The 24,615-nt window shown below is 36.7% G+C and overlaps 1 protein-coding gene across 3 annotated transcripts in view; it reads left to right on the top strand.

The window, feature by feature from the left end:
- The window catches only part of ESRRB (estrogen related receptor beta), a 156,684-nt gene that overhangs the window by 120,869 nt on the left and 11,200 nt on the right, over positions 1-24,615 (top strand). For all 3 annotated transcript variants that reach the window (XM_034418177.3, XM_034418176.3, XM_087873918.1), the window contains exons 3-5: positions 2,688-2,804; positions 18,790-18,900; positions 21,536-21,697. In XM_034418177.3, coding sequence (XP_034274068.1) covers positions 2,688-2,804; positions 18,790-18,900; positions 21,536-21,697 — 390 coding nt within the window. The remainder of the gene's footprint in view (positions 1-2,687; positions 2,805-18,789; positions 18,901-21,535; positions 21,698-24,615) is intronic.

Raw genomic sequence — 24,615 nt, 5'->3', positions numbered from 1 at the left:
ATAAAGAAATAAAGGGAGACTTTATTTATCTTTATCAGCAAAATATAAATTTGATATAAAATGGTTTGTCGTGAATGCGACTGCTTGAGGGCTCCTGGATTGGAGCTGAAAGGCGAAAGGGAAGCAGAATGCTTCCTCCCACATACTAGGGTAGACCAGGTATCTTGATAGAAAAACACTTAATATATATATATACACACACACTCACTCATACACACACAAAATTGTACTTGAGAAAACAGTATCGGAACAATAGTTGATTATAAATGGAATATGAAGTAACAGTATAATATGGTTTCAAAAATAAATACAGTTTTGAAACTGAAGGGATTAGGAATATGTAGCTCTTAAAAGACAAGAGTGGGAGAGGTTATCAGAGCACTCTTTAAATATCAAGGGTTGTTCTCTATCATCCCAGAGTACTGACTGGAAAATAACAATCTTACTTTACTGCAAGACTAATTCTAGTCAAATGATAAATACTTCTGAATATTAAGACTAGTTTAATGTGTAATTAGATGTCATCAGAGAGGTGGTGGATTCATTTCCACTGAACGTATCCAATAAGAATCTAAACAATCTCTTGTCATGAGTGCTTTAATTTGGATTCTTGCATGAAGAAAGGGTTGGACACTTTCAGTCTAAATCACCTTTTTCAGTGTTATGATATTACAGACTGGAATGGTATCCAGAAGGTTGATCCTCCTTTTATACACATAGTTTCCATCTTCCTAGAATCGCTCTCTAAGTAGAGTGGATAATTTTTTGCTGCCTCTGATGGATTCTGATGTGGTAGTCATAAATCGAAAGGGGAGGGTTCTTCCTCCCCTCCAATGCACAGTGACCTTAATCCAGTTCAGCATTCATAGTTACTTTTGAGTAAAGATGGTACAGGGAGTATATTTAGCATACCATGTAATTTGCTCTTCAGAGTGTTTTCTGTTTGTATTTGTGCCTGGTTCTGAATCCGCAAATACCGCCCTTTGTGAGAAAAACACCAAATGTAGGAAATTGAGGCTGCAGTTACTAATATTGAAGTATTAGTGTATTAAACAGGGGTTTTTTTTTGTCATGAGTTCATTCAGCCACAGTACTTGTTCTGATAACTGTACTGTTTTTGAATTTAAGTGTGAGACCATATATTATAGGCCAAGAGGAAGTGCTGGTCCTCTTGAGAAAATCAGACAATGCAAAGAAAGTCAAAGGGAAGGGAATGGGAATGGACGGGCTTCATTGCTGGAGATTTCACAGAGTAGCAGCCTGGAGGTCTGAGAATTGTTTGACTCTCAGAATCGGCTCTGATGGATTAACTCGGGAGTTACTTTTTGGTTTCATTCATGACCTGAGAATCCCTTTCCCTTTGATGTGTTCTTTACCAAATTGTTAAGGCAGACCCATTAGATCAGGAGTGTCAAACTCGCAGCCCGCAGATCAGATGCGTCACGTGCTGGCTCTGCCCCCACTTGGTTTTTTGAAGGGGAAAAAAGTCCCGATGTGTCATGTGACACCGCCGTGACGACATGAGTTTGACACCCCTGCATTAGAGGGATCTTACAACAATGGCAGGAAAATTTACAAGTTTGATTTAAGACCAACAAAGATGATTTTTAGAGCAGCCCATTAAAATCTTTTTTATTTTTTAGATAAAAGATAAAGATCGTGCTGATTTGTTTGGGGAAATACTTTTAGTTTTTCCAGCCTGTTTCCTTGCTGAGTTTTAGCTTGTGCACACAGTGTTTTTATTTTGGTAAGAAAGCAAAAGAAATTAATACTCGATTGCCCAAGAACTCTGGCATTTCTTTCTCCATCAATCTCATCAAACCTCATTCCGTGCAAAGGGCTTTTGCAAACTACTGTGAAATAGTCTTGATTGCTAGAGTTAATCAGAGCCAAGAAAAATTTAAAGCTGCGTTTACGTAATTGTGCTTGTATGAATGTGTCCAAGAGAAAGAAAGAAATATTTGCCTCCAGATATATAGTTCAGCTTTAGACTAAATGGTGTTTGGGCAGAAGGATGCTCTTTAGATAGAAACATGCATTACATCACTTCACAGTGTGGTAAGCCAGCCCAACTGTTCATGTGCTTTCTGAGTCATTCTGAAGAATGAAGCCAAAATATTGCCCTGATAGTTCCACTATTTCTATCTGTCTTAAAGATGGAACTATTTACTGGAATTATGTTATCTCCAAACATGTTTACTATGAATCGATGTGATTCAGCCAGTTTCTCATTGGAGACTGATGATAGAGTCCTGTTGCCTCACAAATCTCTCCTTGGGCTGGTTACCCTTCTTTATATTAATATACTATAAAGCAGCTCACAGGGGGGAAGGGAGGCTCTTTAGGAAATGACTGGGATTCACATGCACCATTTGGGATTGTTCTGTCCCAAGACAAATAAATAAATAAGTGCAATGTTTTATTTAGACCCTTATGTTTTGACATATTAGGTCCAGTTATAGGAATCCTCAGACAATATTGTCATTAATATTAATATATTTAAAGGGCAAAAAGTGAATTGGTCCAAGGAACTTAGGTAGATTGGTGCTCCGCTGATTCTACTCCCTCTGATTCCGGCAGAAAGATTTTGATGAATGTTCTCGTTCTTATTTGTTTTCAGGATTTGTATTTTTTTTAAAGGGCATGCTTACATCTGTCCTCATTTTTGTTTCACTTCTTATTTGCAGGGAACATTGAATATAGTTGTCCAGCTACCAATGAGTGTGAAATCACAAAACGGAGGCGCAAATCCTGTCAGGCCTGTCGTTTTATGAAATGCCTCAAAGTGGGGATGCTGAAAGAAGGTAAGGTGGGCTGCATTGCGCTTTTGGTCTGAATACAAAAGTGAAACAAAAGAAGAGAATGGCTGAAAAACGAGCAGTTCAATTAATCTGATCTCACTGTCTCTTGCCTCAGAATGTGGAGGATGATCCTAGGGAAGGTCTTCAGATAATGGAAGAGTTAGGGATTTTTTTAAAAAAATCAAGATTGAGCAGTACTATTGAAGTAGTATTGTGGTTTGCAGGATTTCAGTCATCTTGATTTTTATTTTTATTTTTTACTCATCCCAACCTTAAATGATATTTGGCCAGGGGTGCATGTATATACGCCATCAGCAGATATGTATTGATAGTGTTCTGGCTTACCATCATCATATATGGTCACTTTTAAAATCTGACATGCTGTTTTCATTTATATTTTGATTATTTAAGTTATAGTTTAATTATTTTTGTAAACTACCATGGGTAAAGTCAATAAATAAATACTATATAGAAACTCACCATAGAGAAATCATTTTCTTGGTTTTGCTGTACGAAGATGATGGAGAAAAAAAAAACTTTTTTCTACAGATTTCTGTTTCTCTGATGAGCGGAGGCAAAGATCTCATTTGTGAAACAGCTTTCTCTTGCCCATTTATTATTAGGGCAATTCCTTTATTAAATCCTCCACAGAATACAGCATGCAAGCTATTGAGTCCTCAGGGCTTCTTCATCTGCAGCAGCAGGTGTGAAGAGAAAAACAGGTTAAAAGATGGATGATGTTAGAGTGATTGAGTCTCTGTATTGTTGCTCTCAAGATGCAATGAGTGAAAGAGGTAGCAGCCATTCAAATTAGGCTGTGCTAGATATGGTGAAAGTTTCAGATTGCATCTAGGACTGCCCCGAAGAATACTAAGATGAAAAACATAATTAGGATAGCCCTTTTAAAAAAAAAGGGAGGGGGTGTGAGTTAGATTCTGTTTGTTACCTGTATCTGTCTTCATCCTTATTTGACATAAATGGGTACTTGGGCAGAAAGGAGAAAAAAAGATCAGAATGAAACTAGACCATTTTTGTATTTTAAAAGCTGGAGATCTTAAAGTAATTGTAAAAAGCTGCAGAAGCTAATGCAATAGAACCTGAGCTAGGTTGCTGTACCCAATTGTTAAATGTCTCCTCAGAGGAAAAAAAAATGCTTTCAGGTGATGTACAGTGTGTTCTAAACACACATGCACAAATATTTCAGACTGAAGCCTGCAAACATTTTGACGTTTGAACGCCAAATTGCAGAACCAAATTTTGGCCAGGTGAATTGAGGCTGCTAGGGAGGTGGGGCAGGAGGCACTTATGACCGCAGACCTATAGTGTGCTTATCTTTGGATTCATAGAATAATGGCAGACCTAGATAAACACAGCTGCCATTTGTCTAAACTGTTCCTCTAAGATTCAGAAATGCAGTGCTTGAAATATAACCTGATGGTGTTGGCCATTTCATTGTCTCCGCATTCAGACAGTGAGTAAAAAGCTGCAGGAAGATTTGGAAAGTGAAGTATTTGTAAATGCATTAAAATAAAGTGGAAGAGCAACAGCTCTGTATTCGCCATAACATCCATTCTTACCCATGATAGCTATGAATGTATCTAATTAGCTAGGAACTATTCCTGATGTAAAACTGTTTTAGATGTTTTGGTTATATTATTTCAGTCAATAAGGCTATACAGAAAAAAGAAAATAAAATCTACCGAAAGGAAGAAATACAGGTTCATGTTTAGTATTTAGAGCTATTTCAAACTCTAAACAAAATGATTGTGATCATTTTCATCAGTATCATTGTAGATGTATGATTGCAAGACCCCAAGAAACCTGCTGCGTCAGACTATGATCCTGTCTAATTCAGCATTCTTTTCTCAGCAGATGTCTGGCTGGACTAGCAAAGCTAAAAAGCTGACATGAATGTAATAGTATCACACAGATCTGTACCTTAGTGAAAGACATACTGCCTTGTGCCTTCCTTATTGGAGGCAATATATAGCCAGCATGACTAGAGCTAATAAGATTAGCTTTATTCTCCATGAATTTGTTTAATCTCTCCATAAACTCATCTAAATTAATAGTCGACAGTGAATTATGTGGAATCAAATTCCAGAATATTTATTACATCATTGTCCGGCAAACTATATATATATTTGTTTTCTGAGGTTTTCATGGGTGTTTGTATGTAGGTCTTTGGTTATTCGGGTTTTCTCCTGCATAAAATTGGAAGTGTCCAATTTTAGACACTTCCAATTTTACGTGGGAGAAAACCCGAATAACCAAAGACCTACATACATACACATACACACACACACACACACACACACACACACATATGGAAAGGTAGCAGAATCTTCAAATCTAAATTCAAATTTCAGAAAAACTATTGGTATTCTTAGGTTTTATTATTTATTTTTTTAAAAATAGGTCTTGACACTTGCTCTGAAGCATTGGTGGAAATCAACATTTTTCATACTTGAGAGCCACTCCCACCCACACATTTAATAACACATGTACCACAGCCTTCCAGTCCCACTCATGTATCATCTACATATTATTGTTCACTTACTGAGGAATAATTTTTGACATCCCCAAAAAGAAAAGATGGAAGATAAGGATTGTCATTTCAAATAGGGTCAATGGAAGGGAAAAGGGAAAAAGTAAGGTTCCAAAGGGACACTTCAAGACTATGAAAGACTACCCTTGTGATGTACTGGGGCTTGGTAGAGCAATGCAGAAAGTGAATAAGAAAGAGGCAGGAAGGGACAGAATGAACAATCAATAGGTTTCTCAGATATCGTGGCTGTTTTCTTTAAGAGAGCCCCAATCAATGCACTATAACTAAAAGGATGCATGAGCATAGAGCCATCTCAATTACTTCCATCTTTATACTGCAGAGTAGAGACTCACTGATATACCTAAAATTCTAAGTGAAAAACTACCTATTTAAATTCTGAGATATAAGTCCAGAGCACATGTATTCAGTATGTTGGTTTTTAACCTATAGTTAATCATCCTTCTCACAGAAAAAAGTGTCAGTTAATATTCCTTCAGGGGCTTTAAATCTGTAGAGATTGTCCAAAGTGACATAAAGTATTTTTGCTGAATATACAGTTTTGCTCTCAGAGATCACCCTGGAGGAAAAAAATTGGTTCCAGGTTTTGGCCAGGAGAATTTGACCTTCAAGCATGCTTGAAATAGGGAAGATATGTTTTTTTTTTTAAAATTGATTTATATGCCGCCCTTCTCTGGAGACTCAGGGTGGCTTACAATGCGTTAAGCAATAGCCTTCATACTTTTGTATATTTATACAAAGTCAGCTTATTGCCCCCACAAACTGGGTCCTCATTTAACCTACCTTAGAAAGGATGGAAGGCTGAGTCAACCTTGAGCCTGGTAAGATTCGAACCTGCAGAAATTGCAGGCAGCTGTGTTAATAACAGGGTGCATTAAACCACTGTACTACCAAGGCTCTTGCAAGACACTAGATATTTGTTTTAAATTCTGATATTATTTTAATAAAACCAGGAGACACACTAATGGATAACTGAGATCAAATGTCATATACGCATATATATTTTTTGTTTCAGTTCATATTTCTGTATTATGCTGAGGCCATTCTTTTGTGATCTTCAGCTTCTGAAGTAGTGGTTCAGTGCTATTCTGAACATTTCCTCTGTGAGAGAGAAAGAGTTGCTGGAAAGCTATGAATACCTTAGATAGTTTTGAGCAGTTAGCAGGCACCAGGATTGCAATGGTCTCTTGGCAGCTTATGCAACCAAATCCTATACTCTGGGAAAGCCTGTCTTTGAAAAAGGCTGGATCAGTGGTGGGCTGCTACCGGTTCGCCTCGGTTCGGGTGAATCGGTAGCAGCAGCGGCGGGAGGCTCCGCCCACGCACCTGGATGTCATCAAATATGCTCTGCGCATGCAACCAGTAGTAAAGGTAAGTGAAACCCACCACTGGTCTGGACTCTGGATATAATCTATATTTGCAAGGCCCTGTGGGAAACCTAATGAAAAAGAAGCAGGAGTAGGAAAGGAGGAATGCCAGAAAGTCTTTTAAAATGTTTCCCTCTCCAATCCATCTCCCAGCGCTCTTTTGTGGACCACTTAGTCTTAAGGCAAACTCTTTGACTTGCAAATCAAAGAAGCATGTCCTTAATTTTCCAAAATGTCCTTATATATTGGTAATGCTCATATTTTACCATTTGATTCAAAGATGCTCAAGTTCAACAGCAAGCTAAAATTCAGTAAAACCTATTGAATGGAATACAACGCAGTCAACCTAATTATTATACCGTTGATAGTTCTGTCTCATGAATAGCAGTCAGTTGCTGTAGCCAGTAACTTGCTGCCAAAGATGTTTCTGTTAACAGAACACAGATTATGAGTGCAATATGAGTTTGAGTGTTAAGGATTTTTACCTAGACAATTATGTAATTTTATTTTATTTATTTATTAAACAATTTATATGGCTGTCCAACTCATACACATTGATTCCAGGCAGCCTACAGAATTAAAGTTTTTAAAAAATTAAACTAAAATTAAAAATTTGTATTGGAAGTGCAAGAAAACATCAGAATACCTTATTTGAAATTGTCTTTGGGGAATTTGATGTTATCTTCTGCCTTTACCACATACTGAACTCCCAACCACCTTTAAGAGTTTTTGCTGCCTATAGGATTTTTGTATTAGAAACAGGATGTATTAGACATTTTAGTTCCATATCAAGTATTATGTGGATCACCCTATTTCAGATCAGCTTTATGTTCAAGTGGGGGATAACTATTGGAAATTCCTGAAGACTGTTGTAGATGTGATTTTTGATCTATAGAAATCTTTCCCAATTTGGTGCTTTCTAAATATATCATAGTACAATCTCCATCATCCTGCCATCCATAAAGACAAGGGAGATCTAAAGAGTACTACAAGGCACATCTTTGTATGTGGAGAAAGCACATTGAGATCATACTTGCTCTTTAACAATTGATTGAAAACCAGAGCTCTGATTTTGCTGAATGATGCTCCAGAATTGAAAATAAGTATACAGTAGGTTGGCTGCATTCTGAACAAAAATTAAGCTAAAAATGGTTTGAGCTGAGCCTTGACTTTAAAGCTGCTCTTCTTTTTGCAAAGACCTTGCACTATTTCATATATTGCCCTGTTGCCTTCAACATTAACTTACAGGCTGAATTTTATCAAGGAATGCTTTCCCATTGATAGCATTTCCATTGTAGAAAAATGCTTCAGCTGCTAAATCTCTGCTTGTCATGCAGTTCTCAAAGGCAGAGGGAAGATCAAAGCCAGAGAAACCAAGACAGATGTTACGTCGCTGAATAGTCTTGTCTGCAAGTACCAGAAATCCAAAGTCATTTCTGCTATAGCCACTGCTTGTAAGCAAGGCCCTTGGTTAAAAAATAAATGTTCAGTTGGTAACAATTACTACCCCCCCCATTTTCTCCTTAAATCCCTTTCAGTGGCACGCTGCCATTCTAGAACACTGTCTGTCTGTCAAGTGTCCCTGCTGAGTTCCCTTCCCCCCAGCTTTCGATTTCCATGTGTTTTCTGAAGGATATTTGATTTCAGTGAAAGCTCTGCTGACATCCAGACAGTATGTTTGTGCTTTCTCTTTGTGCTTCCTGGGAAGGATGAAGACTCCTCCGGGGATTCTGGGTAATTGGGTTAGTGGCCAGCTCATGTCAGGAAATTAAAAGGCAGCCCTGATCAGGTTGCTGCTGCCTCAGGTTTAATGGCTTTGTATTTATAGAGCACTCTGCTTCAATCCTGTGCCAGAAATACCATCTTTCTACACAGTTAGATGAATGAAGCGAATGATGCAAAGTTTTCTCAGTGAACAGCACACATTTTCAGACAGATTATTTTAGGGTCGGTAAGTGTATTTGTAAAGACACTGAGCTATTTTAAGAACAACTTTTACTGTAGTATAAAGATCCCAACTATCTCCTTCTGTTGTATTATAAGTTAACATATAGCAAACCTTGTGTGTCTGTGTGTGTGTGTACACCTCTTTTATCATAAGGATAAAATTGAGAAAAATTCTGTCATGGAAATTCAACATGGCAACTAATATTAGGCCTGAAGTTCATTTTCCATTGCATGGGATGTTTATTGGACATTTTAATTGTATTTTAGTCTTGGGGGTAGGGAAGGAATGTAACTATACTATTTGTTCTATCTCTACACATCTGGCTGTTTTCACTTGTAACAAACTGAGTCTTTAGCCAATATTTTGGAAAGAAAATAAAATGGTGGAATTGTTTAACACCCATTAAGAAAAGAAGGAAAAAGATCTCTCTCCAAAAACTGTTGTTATCAGACCAGTGAGGGAACATCTGATCTCAAACTTGTTGGGCAGATGTCACCTGGCTCGGCCACACTGAATTTCCACTTGAATGGATCCTCAGAACAGCTCCTTTTACGGCAGAGGAATTATATGGGCGCAGATGTTTTTAAAGGACTTCTGTAACATAAGCGGCACCAACAGGATGGTTAGAAAACTGTCAGACTTATTTGAAACATGAGGTAATGGCATATTGCAGGCAGATTTTTTTTTTATTGCAGGATTCCATGCATGGCACTTTATTCAGAAACCAAAACAACATAAAACACAGCAGAAAGTGAAAGCCTAGGAAAGAGAAAAATTTCTGAAAACATCACCAAGCAGGCTGGAAAATTATATGATTTTTTTTTTTAAAAAAAAAAGCTGCCTTGCTACTAATTTAAAAGGCAGGAAACCATTTGTTCTTTTGGGTTCAAAATATTTTTTTTTCTCTACGCTTACCAAGAGCTTTGAAAAATAGTCAAACCTCAGGATATGAGTTCATTGACTTTGTACTGCTTCGTGCTTTAGTATTCATATAGCTAGTCCATTTGTATACAAGATAAGGATGCATTCACCACCACATGCCCAAAGGTAGCATTTAAAGTTTAGAGATTTTCAAGAGTAAGAAGATTGTACCTGAAAAATAACAACAATTAGCATTTCATACTTCCCTAGATATATCCCCAAAGAAATAGAGATGGGGCAGTGATTTATGAGATGCAAGGACCATGAAAGAGGTTGACCTTGATAAATAGGAACAAGTGTAGCATATGAAGCTGATCATTATACAAGTTTATTTGATGAGAAACTCCCTTCCCCGATCCAGTGCTCATGTTTAATTATTGGAAGTACAACCCAGTTTTCATCTGACAAGCTTAGAGCAGTTCTTTTGTGGGTATTGAGCAACCCTAGGAGACCAGGCCTCCTAAAGTTTGGCTGTAGGGTTGTGACAGGTTTGTGGGAGACCGTTTTTGAGGTAATAATAACAGCAGTTCTTACAATCTCAGATGTGCCCAGAGAGGTGCCCAGTTGCTTGCTTTTGTATTTTGTCCCTCACCATAATTGGTCTGCTGTTTTTCATCGTATCTCCTATGTCTATGGAGATTCTCGGTCATCCAGGACAGGTCATGATTTCCAAAAGGTGCTCATATCTCCTATAAATAATTTCCTTCTATAAAATCAAATTCATTTTTTTTCTTTCATAAAGTTAGCATGAAGACAGTGACATCCCAAAAGAAGAGGGATCAGGCAAAGGTATACCCAAGGGCCATCCTCAAACAGTTTAGATTGCATTTAGTGAGGAGCAGGCTTTCATGGAAGACTCATTCTAGCATGCAGTGCAGGCTTTATTGCCTCAAAACATTATCTAACAGATTTTACATAAAAATGGTGAGATGCAGGAACTGAGCTAAATGGTGTTCCCATGTTTCCATCATCTTCAGAAGAGATAGAATTAGAAGCAAATTCTCTGAACAATTCCCATTTTTGCTTGTGAGGGATAGACATTCTTTCCTTTTTGGCCCTTTCTCCTCCAGGAATTTATGTCAGAAGTGACAGCATTCACAGAGCTAAATCACTATATTGGCACACCAGCTGCATTTTGCATCTTCCCCAGTGCCTCAGATCTAACATTGTTTTTAGACAATTGTAGAAGAAATTAGAGATCAATCCATGCTCATCTTGAAGAGATTCAACAAAATACCTTCTTTGGGCATAGGGCTAAAAAAGAAAATGTTCAGAATTTTCCCTTTGAAAAGCCTCTTCTGAAAATTTTTGATTAAGCGTTGTATTTCATATCACTCCATGTACCAGTATATGCATGCAGGCATGCAGGCATGCACACACACACACACCGTTATGTTTCCCGGAGGGGGGGAAAAACATTTTGTTATCTTCATATGCTAAGTCATTTAAATGCATGGAGATTTAATGATTCAGATAAATTACAATTGAGAATGAATTTTGTTTTCTTTTAATTAGGCAAGTAAACTAATTGGGACTGTTTAAAACAGCTTTGTGTTAGATGGCCTCCCTCTCCTAATGCAAAAGTACTAAATCATGGTTGGTAGCTGCTTCAAAAGGCAGCAGGAGAATTTGTTTTCCTCTTGTTTTCTGTCTAGTGAAGCAACAAACTAGATCAGGTGTATTGTAGAATGACAGCTTGCACTGCAGAACCTTTTGCTAACAGTTCCCAGTTTTTCTCACATAGTGATCATGACTTGGCTCTATTGTTATGAAATTTTAGCTAATGTCAGACTTTGAATCTCAGCAGTTATCATTAAAAGCAGAAACTTACTATGATCTCATTTTCAATTGGCATCCTCTTGTTGGCATCTTATGCTTAGTATATTCATCCTGTTTCTATTCCCATTTCTGCAAACTGTTCAGTTCTGTCATCTATCTACTTCTCCATTTCTAATTTCTGTGAATTGAGACTTTTGTTCAAATTATATAATTTGCATAAATCATTCTATGTACATTTCCAGAATCTATAAATCATGACCAATAATCTGACAAATCACATTTTTCCTATCAGGTAAATTGTCCATCTCTGCTAAATCCAAGCATTTTAGTGTTTGCTTCTCTCTTGAATTTCTTATCCAGTGTAAGTCAGGCCATGGAGTGGTAGAAAGAAGTGTACAATTGTGGCATACAGTAGATTAACATTCAAAGAACAAGATGCTTAAAGTGAGTTAAGATGGACTGATGGAGAGTAAGCAGATTGAAATTAAAGTTTGAGAGATTGTATTTAGACTCTATGGATTTAAGTTTTCCTCACTCAAGTGCTAGCGCAAGTTAGAAAGAGAGAGAGAGAGAGACAAATCTATTTTGTCCACAGGTAGAGGAAAATGTGGCTGCCTTTAGGAAGCTGGTTTACAGTTGATACAATAGGAGAGAGTAAGATTGCTTGCAGGACAATCCCGGTAAACTAATTTTGAAGTCAATGAACTTGTTACCAGTAGTCTTGAAGGACCTGTCCAAAGTGCTAGATTTTGTTTTCAAAGCCCTGGATACAGTGCAGGACCAGGATATATCAGGCAATGCTTTGCCAGAATTGAATCTGCTCATACGAACTAATATTTGAGAGTGGTCTTGTGGTAGAATGGACTGACTGCTTATCTTTCAATCTAGTGCCTAATGCTTCTATTACTTTTTGATAATTTTTACGCTATCCAACACATTTGTACAATGTCCTAATGTACATGCTTCTTTCATTTGTTTTCAGTGAGGAGGATGAGGATGACGAGGAGCTACATGTAGAATGTAGCTCCTGAGTTGCATTTCCATAATTTTGAGTGAGATTGCAAACTTGTTAGGGCACGGATGTATCTGTTTATTCAGCCTGTTTGGTTGAATAAATAGGAGCTCATTTCTCTGCAGCCCAAACACTCAGAATTTCTCTGAATGGCATTTGCAAGGCTGAATGAAATGTTTATAAATCAGCTAGCTTACATCCTGTCTCTTTAACACTGTCTGTGATGATGTCTGCATTGGGATGAAACAACAGTGACCTTATTAAAGTGTTTGTCTCAAGGAGTGTCAAACAGGATGCAGGAACAGGAGGAGAACAATGTCTTGATGGAAATTAATGAGGTAAAGTCCTTGAATGAAAAGACATATGCACAACAAGGAAAAGAGATGTGGAGGTTAAATCTTCTTGTACTTCGGTCTCTTATCTCTTCTAATACACTTAAGTTCTTTTGTGCCTCTCTAATCTGATTGAGAATGCCTAATTCCTCTGCAACCTGTGCAGCCACATTCCCAGCCAAGTACTGAGGGCAAAATGTTTAATATATTATATTATATATGTAATAATATATTAATATATTATATTATAAATATAATATAATAAGTTTAATATATTATATTATAAATATAATATATGTATATTTCTTTAGTAAATTGTGTGACTTCTTCCCTATCTTCTCCTTCCCTTATCCTGTAATGAGTTTTGGCCCTGGAGCTGAAGTTTGGGTGGTTCAATTTACTAACCAATTCTTGCTCTAAGGAAGATATGGTCAAGTTATCATAGCACTTGACGTAGCCTTGTGCAAATGTTCCCTGTTACGTACATTGAACAATTCAGGGCCAGAGCCGTTAAACATACTGATAATTCCAGAGAGGTCTAAATGTATTTGTACCTATTCCCAATCTGTGTGGTTTATTATATTTTGTGTGGTTTATGTTTTAATGTTTTGTCGTGTTATATTTTATTTTCAGTATTATTTGGCTGCTATCTGCTTATTTTTTTTTCAAATACCAGAATTTAGCCTGAAAAGTTTCACAGTAGACTTTAGCAGACACCTTTGAAAAGAAAATGCATGGCAATTGGAACATAGCCAGCAGAAACCATTTTTCCTTCGTATGCATTGGTATATACATTAGTGAATACAATTTGCATACCCTTATGGCCCTCTCCACTATGAATATAAGCACATATACATTGTGTTCTCAGACAGAATGACAAACTCCATATCCATTGGGTTGAGGCAGTTGCAGATTATATTACTGTAGTAATAATATCATTACCGTATTTTCCGTCGTATAAGATGACTTTTTAACACATGAAAATCTTCTCAAAAGTCGGGGGTCGTCTTATATGCTGGGTGTCATTCTCCTGTAACCAGGCAGACCAGCCCAAAAGGCTCTGACGAGCCTTAAATGGCTCTGGCGATCCAAGCTCTGACGATTCCAGCTTTGCCTGCTAATCAGGCAACTCAGCTGGAATCGCCAGAGCCATGTAAAAGGAAAAAAGTTTTTTCCTTTCACATGACTCTGGTGATCCAAGCTCTGGCGATCCCAGCTGCGTTGCCTGCTAATCAGGCAACGCAGCTGGGATCACCAGAGCCATGTAAAAGGAAAAAACTTTTTTTCTTTCACATGGCTCTGGCGATCCAAGCTCTGATGATCCCAGCTGAGTTGCCTGCTAATCAGGCAATGCAGTTGGGATCGCCAGAGCCATGTAAAAGGAAAAAAGTTTTCCCCTTCCAGCTTGCTTACCTTAGCTGCTAGTCGCAACGCTTGCCTTGCTTCGCTTGCCTGAATCAGTTCCACCAGCAAGCCACTCCCTGCCTGCAATCAAGCAGGCAGGGAGTTGTGGACTTCAACTCCCAGAATTCCTCAGCCAGCAAAACAAAGCTCACTGAGGAATTCTGGGAGTTGAAGTCTACAAGTCTTAAAGTTGCCAAGGTTGGAGACCCCTGTTCTATTGGGTAAGTTTTTTCCCCCTTTGGAAGCTTTAAAAAAATAGTTAATTGGGGTTTTTTTTAGTTGTTCTTTTTTAGACCTAGCCATTTAAAGTTTAGGAAGTTTTAAATTTAGTTTTCATATAAAAATAAAAATAGAATAAAATAAAATAATATTTGTGCAGCTTTCTGAGATTTAGTGTGTTTCTGTAGTGTTTCACTCTAACTACACAAACACACAAAATCTCACAAAGCTGTATGTGGAATTTTGTGTGTGTAAAGTGTGAAAGTTGTTTTTTTGGGCTTTTTGTGGCTGTGTGAGGTTCTTGCTTGTTGCAGGGGCCATGTTGGGTCTAGCACAGCTGCTTTTACGTTGTGGTTGAGCCAGCTGATGTTTTTTAATTTTTATTTGATGTACGTTGGAAGAGGGGTAGTCTTATACGGCGAGTATAGCCCAAACCCTATATTTTAACAGGAAAAGTTGGGGGTCGTCTTATACGCCGGAAAATATGGTACATTACTGTAGATATATGATACGATATGATATATATATATATATATATATATATATATATATATATATGTATGTATGTATGTATGTATGTATGTATATGTATATGTGTATATGTATATGTATATGTATATGTATATGTATATGTATATGTATATGTATATGTATATGTATATATGCATATTCTTTCTAGCCAGGTTTTACCTACATAAACTAAGTTGTTCTACAGCCCTGGTTCTGTGAAATCTCATTCACAAGTTTCTGGGCCTTTTTTTTTCTGCTGACAAACTGCAACTCTGTGTTGCTCTGCAGTTTGTCAGCAGAAAAAAAGGCCCAGAAACTTGTGTGGCAGAAATCCAATTTGAAATTGGATGCTATGAAAACCATAATAATAAATATCCCCCCCCCGAAAAGTACCATGTGGATTACAGATGTAGTATTTTTGGAATTCAGAAACAGCCAAAGGTTTCACCATTTGTATGCTATGCAAATGTGTTAAAAATTAAACTACTTTTTGGATGAATCTGCATTGATAAGATGAATTTTATCATTCATAATGTAAAGACATATGATGATGTTCATCTGTGTGATCAGTGTAAAACTAAGAAACAAAAAGATTAAAGATAATATCTAATAGCATAGGGTTAAATATCAGTTCACTGATTATATGCAGTTATAAATCTCTTCCCCAGTCAACCAAATGATGCTAGTGAAATATTCCTGGTGTTTGGATGGGCATAAGTAGGTTTTGTCTAAGCTCAAGCAGAAATGGTGTAGGGTCTCCTGCTTGGGTGGGGGGTTAGACTAGATGACCTACAAGGTCCGTTCCACCTCTGTTAATCTGTTAAGCAGGTTCCAGTGGCTATGGGCTTTAGTCCTTCCCAAATCCAGAGACATTCTCTTAGTTCTGTGTGGTGTTGCACTCTCTCAGACAGAATTGGTACACCATTTGGATCTTCACTTGGACGCCAAGTTCCTGCTTGCGAAGGAGATATGATCAAAAAGAGTCTTTGCTTAACTTATAAAAAGGGTCTTTTGCATAAGCCAAAACAGTGTTTGTATAACTCTTCCCATTCCTTGGTTCAGGAGGTGCTGCTCATGGTTATTCATGTTTTTGTCACCTTCCCCTTTAACTGTTGCAATGTATTCTACCATCCTTGAAGATCATCTAGAATCTGTGCTTGGTCCAGAATGCAGAATAGGTAGTTATGGATGCATCCATGTAACATCAGAGCTGCATTGGCTTCTTATAGGTTTCCAAGTATAACACAAGTTTCTGGTCACTAGAAAATTCTTCATAGCACAGGGTGAGCAAAAGGACTGTTTGATTATATCTACCTTAATCATGACGTCTAACCAAGAAAGCATATATTGGGTTTCTTTATTAATCTAAATCTAACATCTTCTAATGGATCCAGAAGGCATGCCTTTACTGATAAAGCATCTGCCCTTTGGAATAACAGTCATTTTTTAATTTCATTTCCCAAGATTTAAATGGCCCTGTTGGTCTTAAATAAGACTTTAAAATTTGGTTTTTATCCACTGGATCATTGAATTCACTGGATCAGGATATTAGTAATCCCATTTATTTATTAATTTGTGTTGTTGAAGATCTTGTTCTCAATTTGTGCTGTTATATGTTTTGCTTTTAGGTTTTTGTGGAGTTTTGGAGAGGTTATGAAGTTTTAATTTTATGCTGGCTGCTCAGAGTTGCAGGTTGGGAAGCCATATAGATTGCATAAACAACCAAACAAAGTATTAATGTCCTGATTTGGACCTCCGATGCATCCAGATTTAAATAGAGAAAATATAGTAAAAAGCATGGATGTCCAACCTTTTGCTTTGCCTGAGCCTCATTGAGTAAAAAGGAATTGTCTTGGATCACATATAAAATATATAATATAGTTGATAAACAACAAACTTCCTTTAAAAGTTTGCAAACTTATGGGGCTGCGTTACTAACTGTCCAAGACTGCATGGGACTTGTGGACCATGGGTTGGACACACCTGGAGTAAAGTTAAGCTAATGTTACTATAAACTATTCTGTCAACAATTATGTCAACTATTATTCTAGCCCAGGCATGTCAAACAAGTGGCCCGCGGGCTGGATATGGCCCATGCAGGCCATGCCCATCCCGGCCCCACAAGGGCAAAAACAATAAGTCACAATATGGCCTGCGATGCGATTGGGTTTGACATCCCTTTATCTAGCCTAATCTTTCAGTCTGTCTAAACCAGAGGTCTTCAAACCTGGCAGCTTTAAGACTTGTGGACTTCAACTCCCAGAATTCTCCAGCCAGCTATGCTATGCTGTCTGGAGAATTCTGGGAGTTGAAGTCCACAAGTCTTAAAGCTGCCAAGTTTGAGGACCCATGGTCTAAACTTTAGGCTATAATAGCATTATAGCATTAGAATAAGTAGTCACATACTTTTTCTAATGGTATTTAAAGGTCCTCAACTTTTTAAAGGATCCCACTTTAAAAAAATAATTTCACGTCTAAGGTTTCAGTGTTTCACTATGATCTAGAAGTTCCATGAAACTCAGTGCAGCTTACATCTCAGCATACACGTGAAAAGATTGACCTGTAAGCCTTTATTGATTGTGTTCAAACCTGAATGTACTGATTGCGTTCTTAATAAACAAAGCTGTAGCATTTTAACTCATACATAAATTCCTAAAATAAAATGGTAACGTTTTCAGATCCTTGAACAATGTTTTGTCTATGAGCCTGAATGAAAGTTCAGCATGACTTTGTTTAAGAAACAGATAAAAAGGATGCCGATTGTCAGTGAAGTAAAATAGGAAGTACTTACAGATTCAGCCGAAAAGGAGAGTGATTTTTGCAAGAAGAATTCATTGTGATTTGAAGGTTGCAATTTTTCAGTAATATTTATGAAGGTTAATTGCTTCTCCTTTTTACAAACTGTAGATTACCCAAGAATCAGACTGGTGTTCTGGGAATTGGGTCAATAACTATTGGTGTCCTCTTCATCATGCCCAAATATTTTTTCCGCTTAAGGCAAAAGCCAAGATGGCACCATCCACGACCAGCTCTGTTTTCCAAATCAATGCCATTGTCTGCTCTCCTGTATTTGCTGCTTGAGATGGTTGCTTCATTGTGCCTAATGGTTGGGCCAGGTTGCCATGGATATTAGTGAACAACTGATACAAAAGAAAAACAATTCTATTGATTTAGAAAGACAGGAAGAGATAATGTTTAAGGTGTGTTATATGTTTTTATCTCTAATTTGGAAGAGGAAGTGAAAAAATACTGGTAATATATATTCATTAATATTCAGTGAAAGAAAACCTAAAACAGTTTTACCCAATTTTAGAGTTAATTAATAATGCAATCTTAAGTCTTTTTTTCTTATTGGGCTGATTATTTGAAAACTATATTTAGATTAATTGAAATATATACAGAAATTAATGGAAATAAAACAGTATTACTGAATGGGAAAAATAAATTTGTTTTTTTTTTTAGATTATCACAAGTATATTATCAAAGATAATTTGCCATACTGGGCATTTTTTTGTACAAAAGGAAGATGAAATCTTCTGTCACAATTTTTGCCCTCAGAAATCTGGGTTTTAGAAAATATTTGCAGGCTAATTTGTTGAAGAAGTTATTTAATTCCTGAGTCACTTCAGGAATAACAACTGAGCTTTGCCTCTGTTTTATATACCAAACTTGGAAGAAACTGTTTTCCCTTTCCAATTAACTGTCAAAGAATTGCAGATGTATACATATATTTTATGCTTTTATCTAAACTTAATCTTAGAAGCCATTTTATGTATATTTGACAGTTAAACTAGGAATATGTTCCCGCTCCCCTTTCTTTGTACCATCAATCTTTCTGCATTTATAATTGCTATTGATGGTAAAGGAATGTCCCTTCCCCCTTTCAGAATCTCATGTAAGATCCTTAAGATCTCGTTCTTTTGCTTGCAGGAGTGCGTTTGGATCGAGTGCGTGGAGGCCGCCAGAAGTACAAAAGAAGACTGGACTCTGAAAGTAGTACTTATTTGAGTTTACAGATTTCCCCTCCGGCCAAAAAACCATGTAGGTGCCAGTTGCACATTCTCTTTATGGATTAAACCTTCAATTATCATTGATCTCCTTAACTTTTCATTGAAAGAATCAAATTCTCAATAATTTTAATTATACAGCAATTAAATAGCATGGCCTAAATAAGGTCATCTGAGGCTATAGTGTGCAAGTCTAAAGCTAAATTGAATGTTATATAGAAAGCATTTCCACTGACACAACCAACATTTTCTTCCACCTTTTCTTTCTGGGTCTCTCAATTTTTCATGGGATAGGTAGCAGAATAAATTTGGGAGATGGGTTGGAATGGGAGGGCAGGGTTGATAGTTTATGAAAAATGGAAAATATTTGTATAAATATAAGGAATACACTATTATTTCCCAGCTCCTGTAGCTGTTTAGTCATCAACCTCCACATAGGTATGATGACCTACCATCACCAATTCTTTTTTTGAGGTGTTTTTTAAAAAAACATGCCAATTTATCAGCTTGTCCATTGCTAATACTCTTTCCCTCAGTCAGCTGATAATAATTTTTGAAGTATTTCATGATAGGACGTAGGGGTAATAATGATATTTAATTCTAGAAGCATTTGGCAAACTACAAAAATAGTTCTAATGCTGACACCAAATGGACATTTAGCTCAATGTTTTCACCTGTATGAGGCACACACTTTAATTATACTCTTTCTTCATCAATATATTTCTTTTATTGCTTGTGAATTAATTATCTAGTACCATAGATTAACATAGCTCTTTTTCTACAATAACTAGACCAGGTTTTGGCAAATTATCTCCCTGCAACCATGCATGGCCCCAAAATTTTCTTTTTTCCACCCAGAACCTCCTCTGATTGTGATTGCTGAAAATCAGTGTGTACATAAACACAAGATTGTGATAAGAGGTCCAGAATAAACTTAATATAATTAAAGTAAACATTTAAAAAACTGCCCATTCTTAAAATTTCAATCCATATATGTTAAAATGATCCAAATCACCATTGGGATCCCTTCTTATCTCCCAGTTCTCTCCCTTCTCGCTTCCAAATTAATGCTATTCCTGACTGCCAAATGTTGCCCATCCCTAATTTAATGGGTCCTCTTAACAATTTCTTGGTTCATCTTGAAATTATATATGTGCAAAAAATATACAGAAAAAAATAAGGCTCCCTTTGTGATAGGGGCGTTGTCCTCATTAGAGAACATTAGAGAATCTATGTTGCTTCTGCAGTGTCTGTAATTAATAGATTCAACAAGATCAGAAGAATTATGTTCTGTGTGCATGAACTAACAGAATCTAATGCACTTCACGTAAAAATTGCTCATATGAATAATTAGAAAAATTTGTAAAGAGAAGTGAGAAATGATTCATTTTTATTTTCATTTGTATTTTCTCCCAGGCACAGGGTTAAAGGTTATTGGCTTTTTTCTTTTCTTTTTTTTGCATCCTCACATTATTTCAGGAGAGTTCCATTTCCTTTATAGAAAATATGCACTAGTATAGGTACCCTTACAAAATTTGTTTCAATATAACACTGATTAGTTACAATATTCAGCATTTTCAGAAATAGAACTTGATTTTTTATATAAGAATCTTAAAGACATCGGTAATTACCTTAAATTTATCAAGAGTTATCCTAAAGTAAGATGGGTGGTTAAAATATTTTATAAGTAAATAAACTTAACATGAGTAAAGATATATGAGGATCAGGAAAGGGTCACAAATTTGGTGGTAGGATATATAGTTTGCCTGCTTAATTTTACAGGTTCAGCATGCTATTTCCATTTTAAAAGGGCCCAATATCAAGTGAAGAATTGTCCAGTGAACTGCTGGGTCAAGATAAAAACTAGTATATTTCTTTTCTTTTCTTTTTTTAAAAATAATTTTTATTCAACATTTACATCTTTAACATTCTTGTTACATTTTTACAGCTTTCCAATACCAGCATCTTTGATAATGTCTATTTTATCTTTTAACCAGCTATATACACATACATTTTATATATTACTTACTAATTTCTATATTCACTACAATTTATACCTATCTATTACACAATAACTATTTCGCTCCTCTATGATATCAACATGGGACATATTTCCACATGTGGTGGACATGTCCCAAAGCAAAGGCATATTAGTTAAAAATTCAAAAATGGTTAGAGGAAATGTCAGGGGGAAAAATTGCTATGAAACCCAAACTATTTTTATTGGGAATTATAAAAGAGAAGATTAGGAAAGAAATTTATTACCTTATACTTCACATAATTACGGCCGCCAGAATTTCATTTGCACAAAATTGGAAACACAGATTTGCTCCATCAAATACGATGATCATAAAAAAGGTGCTAGAATGTGCAGAAGCAGATAAATTAACAATGGAACTAAAAGACCGAGAGGAAACGATTTATTACGAGACATGGAATAGATGGTATAATTGGTTGGAGAAAGAATCCAAAATTAATGTATAAATGTATAAACATAAGAGAAGATATTAGATAAAAAGTACTATATTTCTAATACATTTCAAATAGCGTATCCAAAACAAACAGAAAAACAAAAAAAAGTCTTGCTCTCTCTTTTGTAAAGGTTTTAATTTTTTTAGTTGCAGGAGTTCACCACAAGTATATTCTAATTTCTGCTTTGGGATTTGCAGTGACTAAAATAGTCTCCCACTTACTGGTGGCAGAGCCAGAGAAGATTTATGCTATGCCTGACCCTACCATGCCGGAAAGTGACATCAAAGCATTGACAACGCTCTGTGACTTGGCAGACAGAGAACTTGTTGTGATCATTGGCTGGGCAAAGCACATCCCAGGTAAGAAGGGAGAGCTAAAATAGACACAAAGTGGGGACGAAATTATTCATGTAGGGGAATGGTAAACAGATCTTTGTCTGCTGAATGGCACAGGAGCAATTCACTCTTCTTCAGCATGTCACAAATAACAAAATGTTTCTTTCTGTTGTTGCTTTCAATATGTGGAAGGGGGAACATACATTTTGGACTAAAAAGGAAATCTATGAGTTCCACTTTCCAATGTCACCTGGATGAACAGGAAGTGGAAACAAAACTGTGCAAATATATCTAGTTCATTGGTATTGTGTTGCTTCTGTTTCCTGAGCTAATGCACATAGGGGATACAGGGAAAATCTGTATTCTTTAGCAGACAAAGGTTACAGGAGGACAATTTGTAGCTTCAATATCCTTTTTGCTTGTACTATGATTTCCAGCACAATTATTGATTTATTTGTGTAAATTAATGTATCCATAGCTCCTGGCGATTGCACTATATATTTAACTTTGACCTGAAAAGCTGGAGTAGATAGAGATTTGGAGAAAGAGGTCAGTCTTTAGATACTGCTTCTCAGCAAATCTTAATCCTGGTAGTGCTCTTCTTGAAGGAGACCTGTTCTGTTAGGGATTACACTGCTCACTAGTTGCACAATCTGCCAGGACCTGATTCAGCACAAACCGAGTTAGGCTACTGATTAAGGCAACTCAGCCTGAAGACCCAAGGGCTGAAGAGAATTAATAGAAAGGATAATCATGGGCCAAAGCAGACTATGGCTTCTGTAAAGCTCACACCAATTATTTCATTTTGATATGTTCTTCCTGCCTGAGAATTTCTGAGATCATTTTGTAGTTAACCAGACACTTTGTTGCTCAAATGGAGTTTTAGTTGCAGCAATACCACATTTTTTTAACTGCTGGGATATATACTGTGCATTGTATGTATCCACCTAAAATATATGGAACATTTCCCAGATAATATATTTATTGATTTTCTGGATTCAATGTGGACTGCTGTTGTCTTTCTCTGATCCACAGTTGACTGCATCCTTCTCTATTATTTATTAAAGCAAAGTGCGCCATTTTGTAAAATGCAGTCCATTATTTGGAAATTGACATATAACTTAAACAATTTGTTCCTTGAATAATTGAATCATTTTTGGATTTCATTTTGCATTTGGGGATAAAAATTCTGAACATATAATTCACTTGCTGGTTCTTTGTTATTGGCATAGGCATAGGTGAAATAATAAAGATAATTGTTTTAATGAAATTAGTGAAACTGAATTGGGAAATATGTGGATGGTCATGAGAGGCTATAGGTACATTTGTCTAGTGGCAGATCAGATCAAAGTCTTTAAACAAACATCTACCAACTCAGTGCATCATAACTCCCCCACCCCCCACCGCCCAGCATCTGGAGGAGCTAGAAAAGTGGGGAAGAGTGGGGCTGGTAGGATGGAAGCGATGAAACAAGCATCACAACAACATGATTCAAAACTGTGAGTGACATACTATGTCGGGTGTCAAGTGCATAATAGTAACTTTTTCCTCATGAGTTCACTGCATGTGCATCATCATTTTGATGCCATTGCAGTTTGCTGTAGGCATCCATATTTGTATTGTGATATTTCCAACATGAGATAATACAGTAAGTACTTTATACAACATTTACTTAAATTGTACTTTCATTAACAAAATTTAGCAGTCTGACCTGATTTTTCAATTCAATTATTTGCATTCCCTGTTAATAAAGAATTATATATCCATCAATAATATTTAGTCGAAAGGAAGAGCTCAGCTACGTGTAATACTATATAATTGCACTCATGTGAGATTTTTTTAAACTTGGCATAGTGGAACTTCCCTTTTGTTTGTCAGAACCCTGTGTGTGTATATACAACACACATGTTTTAAGTCTGTATTAATTCCAAAAACCTGCCTCTAGAAGTTCCTTATTCTAGTGCAAACTCCCTGTAGTATCAAACTATGAGAGCAAAAAACTTAAAACTCTCTTTTCTGAATATATCAAAATACTGTATGTATTTATGGGATTTATCAAATATGATTCAGAATTACAGAATAACAGAGGTGGAAGAGACCTTGGAGGTCTTCTAGACCAACCCTATAATATACTCCTATAAAAGTATAGGAGACCCTATACTTTTTCAAACCAATGACTGTCCAATCTCATTTTCAAAACCTCCAGTGATGGAGCATCCACAATTTTTGAAGGCAAACCATTCTACTGATTAATTATTCTCACCAACAAAAAATTCTCCTTAATTCTACATTGGATCTCTCTTTGTTAAGCTTTCATTCATTACATCTTGTCCTGTTCTCAGGTGCTTTGGAGAATAGTTTGACTCCCTCCTATCTGTGACAGCCCTTCAAATACTGGAAGACCTATTATCATTTCATCCCTAGTCCTTCCCTTCATTGGACTAGACATTCAATATAGTGTATTGAATAATGACCAAAATTAGATGCAGTATTCCAAATGTGATCTCACTAGTAGAGTACAAAGCAGCAATATCACTTCTCATGATCTTAATACTATCTCTCTGTTAATGCATTAGCTTTTTTGGCAGCTGCAGCACACTGCTGGCTCATACTTAAGTGATTGTAGGCTAGGACTCCTCTCACAATTATTGCTGTTGACCACCAGGTACCACCTATTCTATACCTGTGCATTTGGTCTTTCTTGCTTTACTTTTCTCACCACTGAACTGCATTTCATCCCTTCCAGCTATTAATGACTGGAATGTTGCTTCCACTTCCATGATAGGTCTCTGCAAGAAGAAGAAATGTCTGTTGAGATGTTGTGATGAGAGGGGCTCTCCCAATGTGCCTATTTTGGTGTTACCCTGGCTAAGAAGGTGAAAGCCACACACAGGATGAAATACGGCTAGTGGAATGACAGCAACTGTGTCTATAGCGATCTC

This window comes from Pantherophis guttatus, chromosome 1 (genome assembly GCF_059756535.1).
Source record: "Pantherophis guttatus breed Tessera chromosome 1, ASM5975653v1, whole genome shotgun sequence".
In the NCBI taxonomy this organism is placed as follows: Eukaryota; Metazoa; Chordata; class Lepidosauria; order Squamata; family Colubridae; genus Pantherophis; species Pantherophis guttatus.
This window is presented reverse-complemented; position numbering and strand designations above follow the sequence as displayed.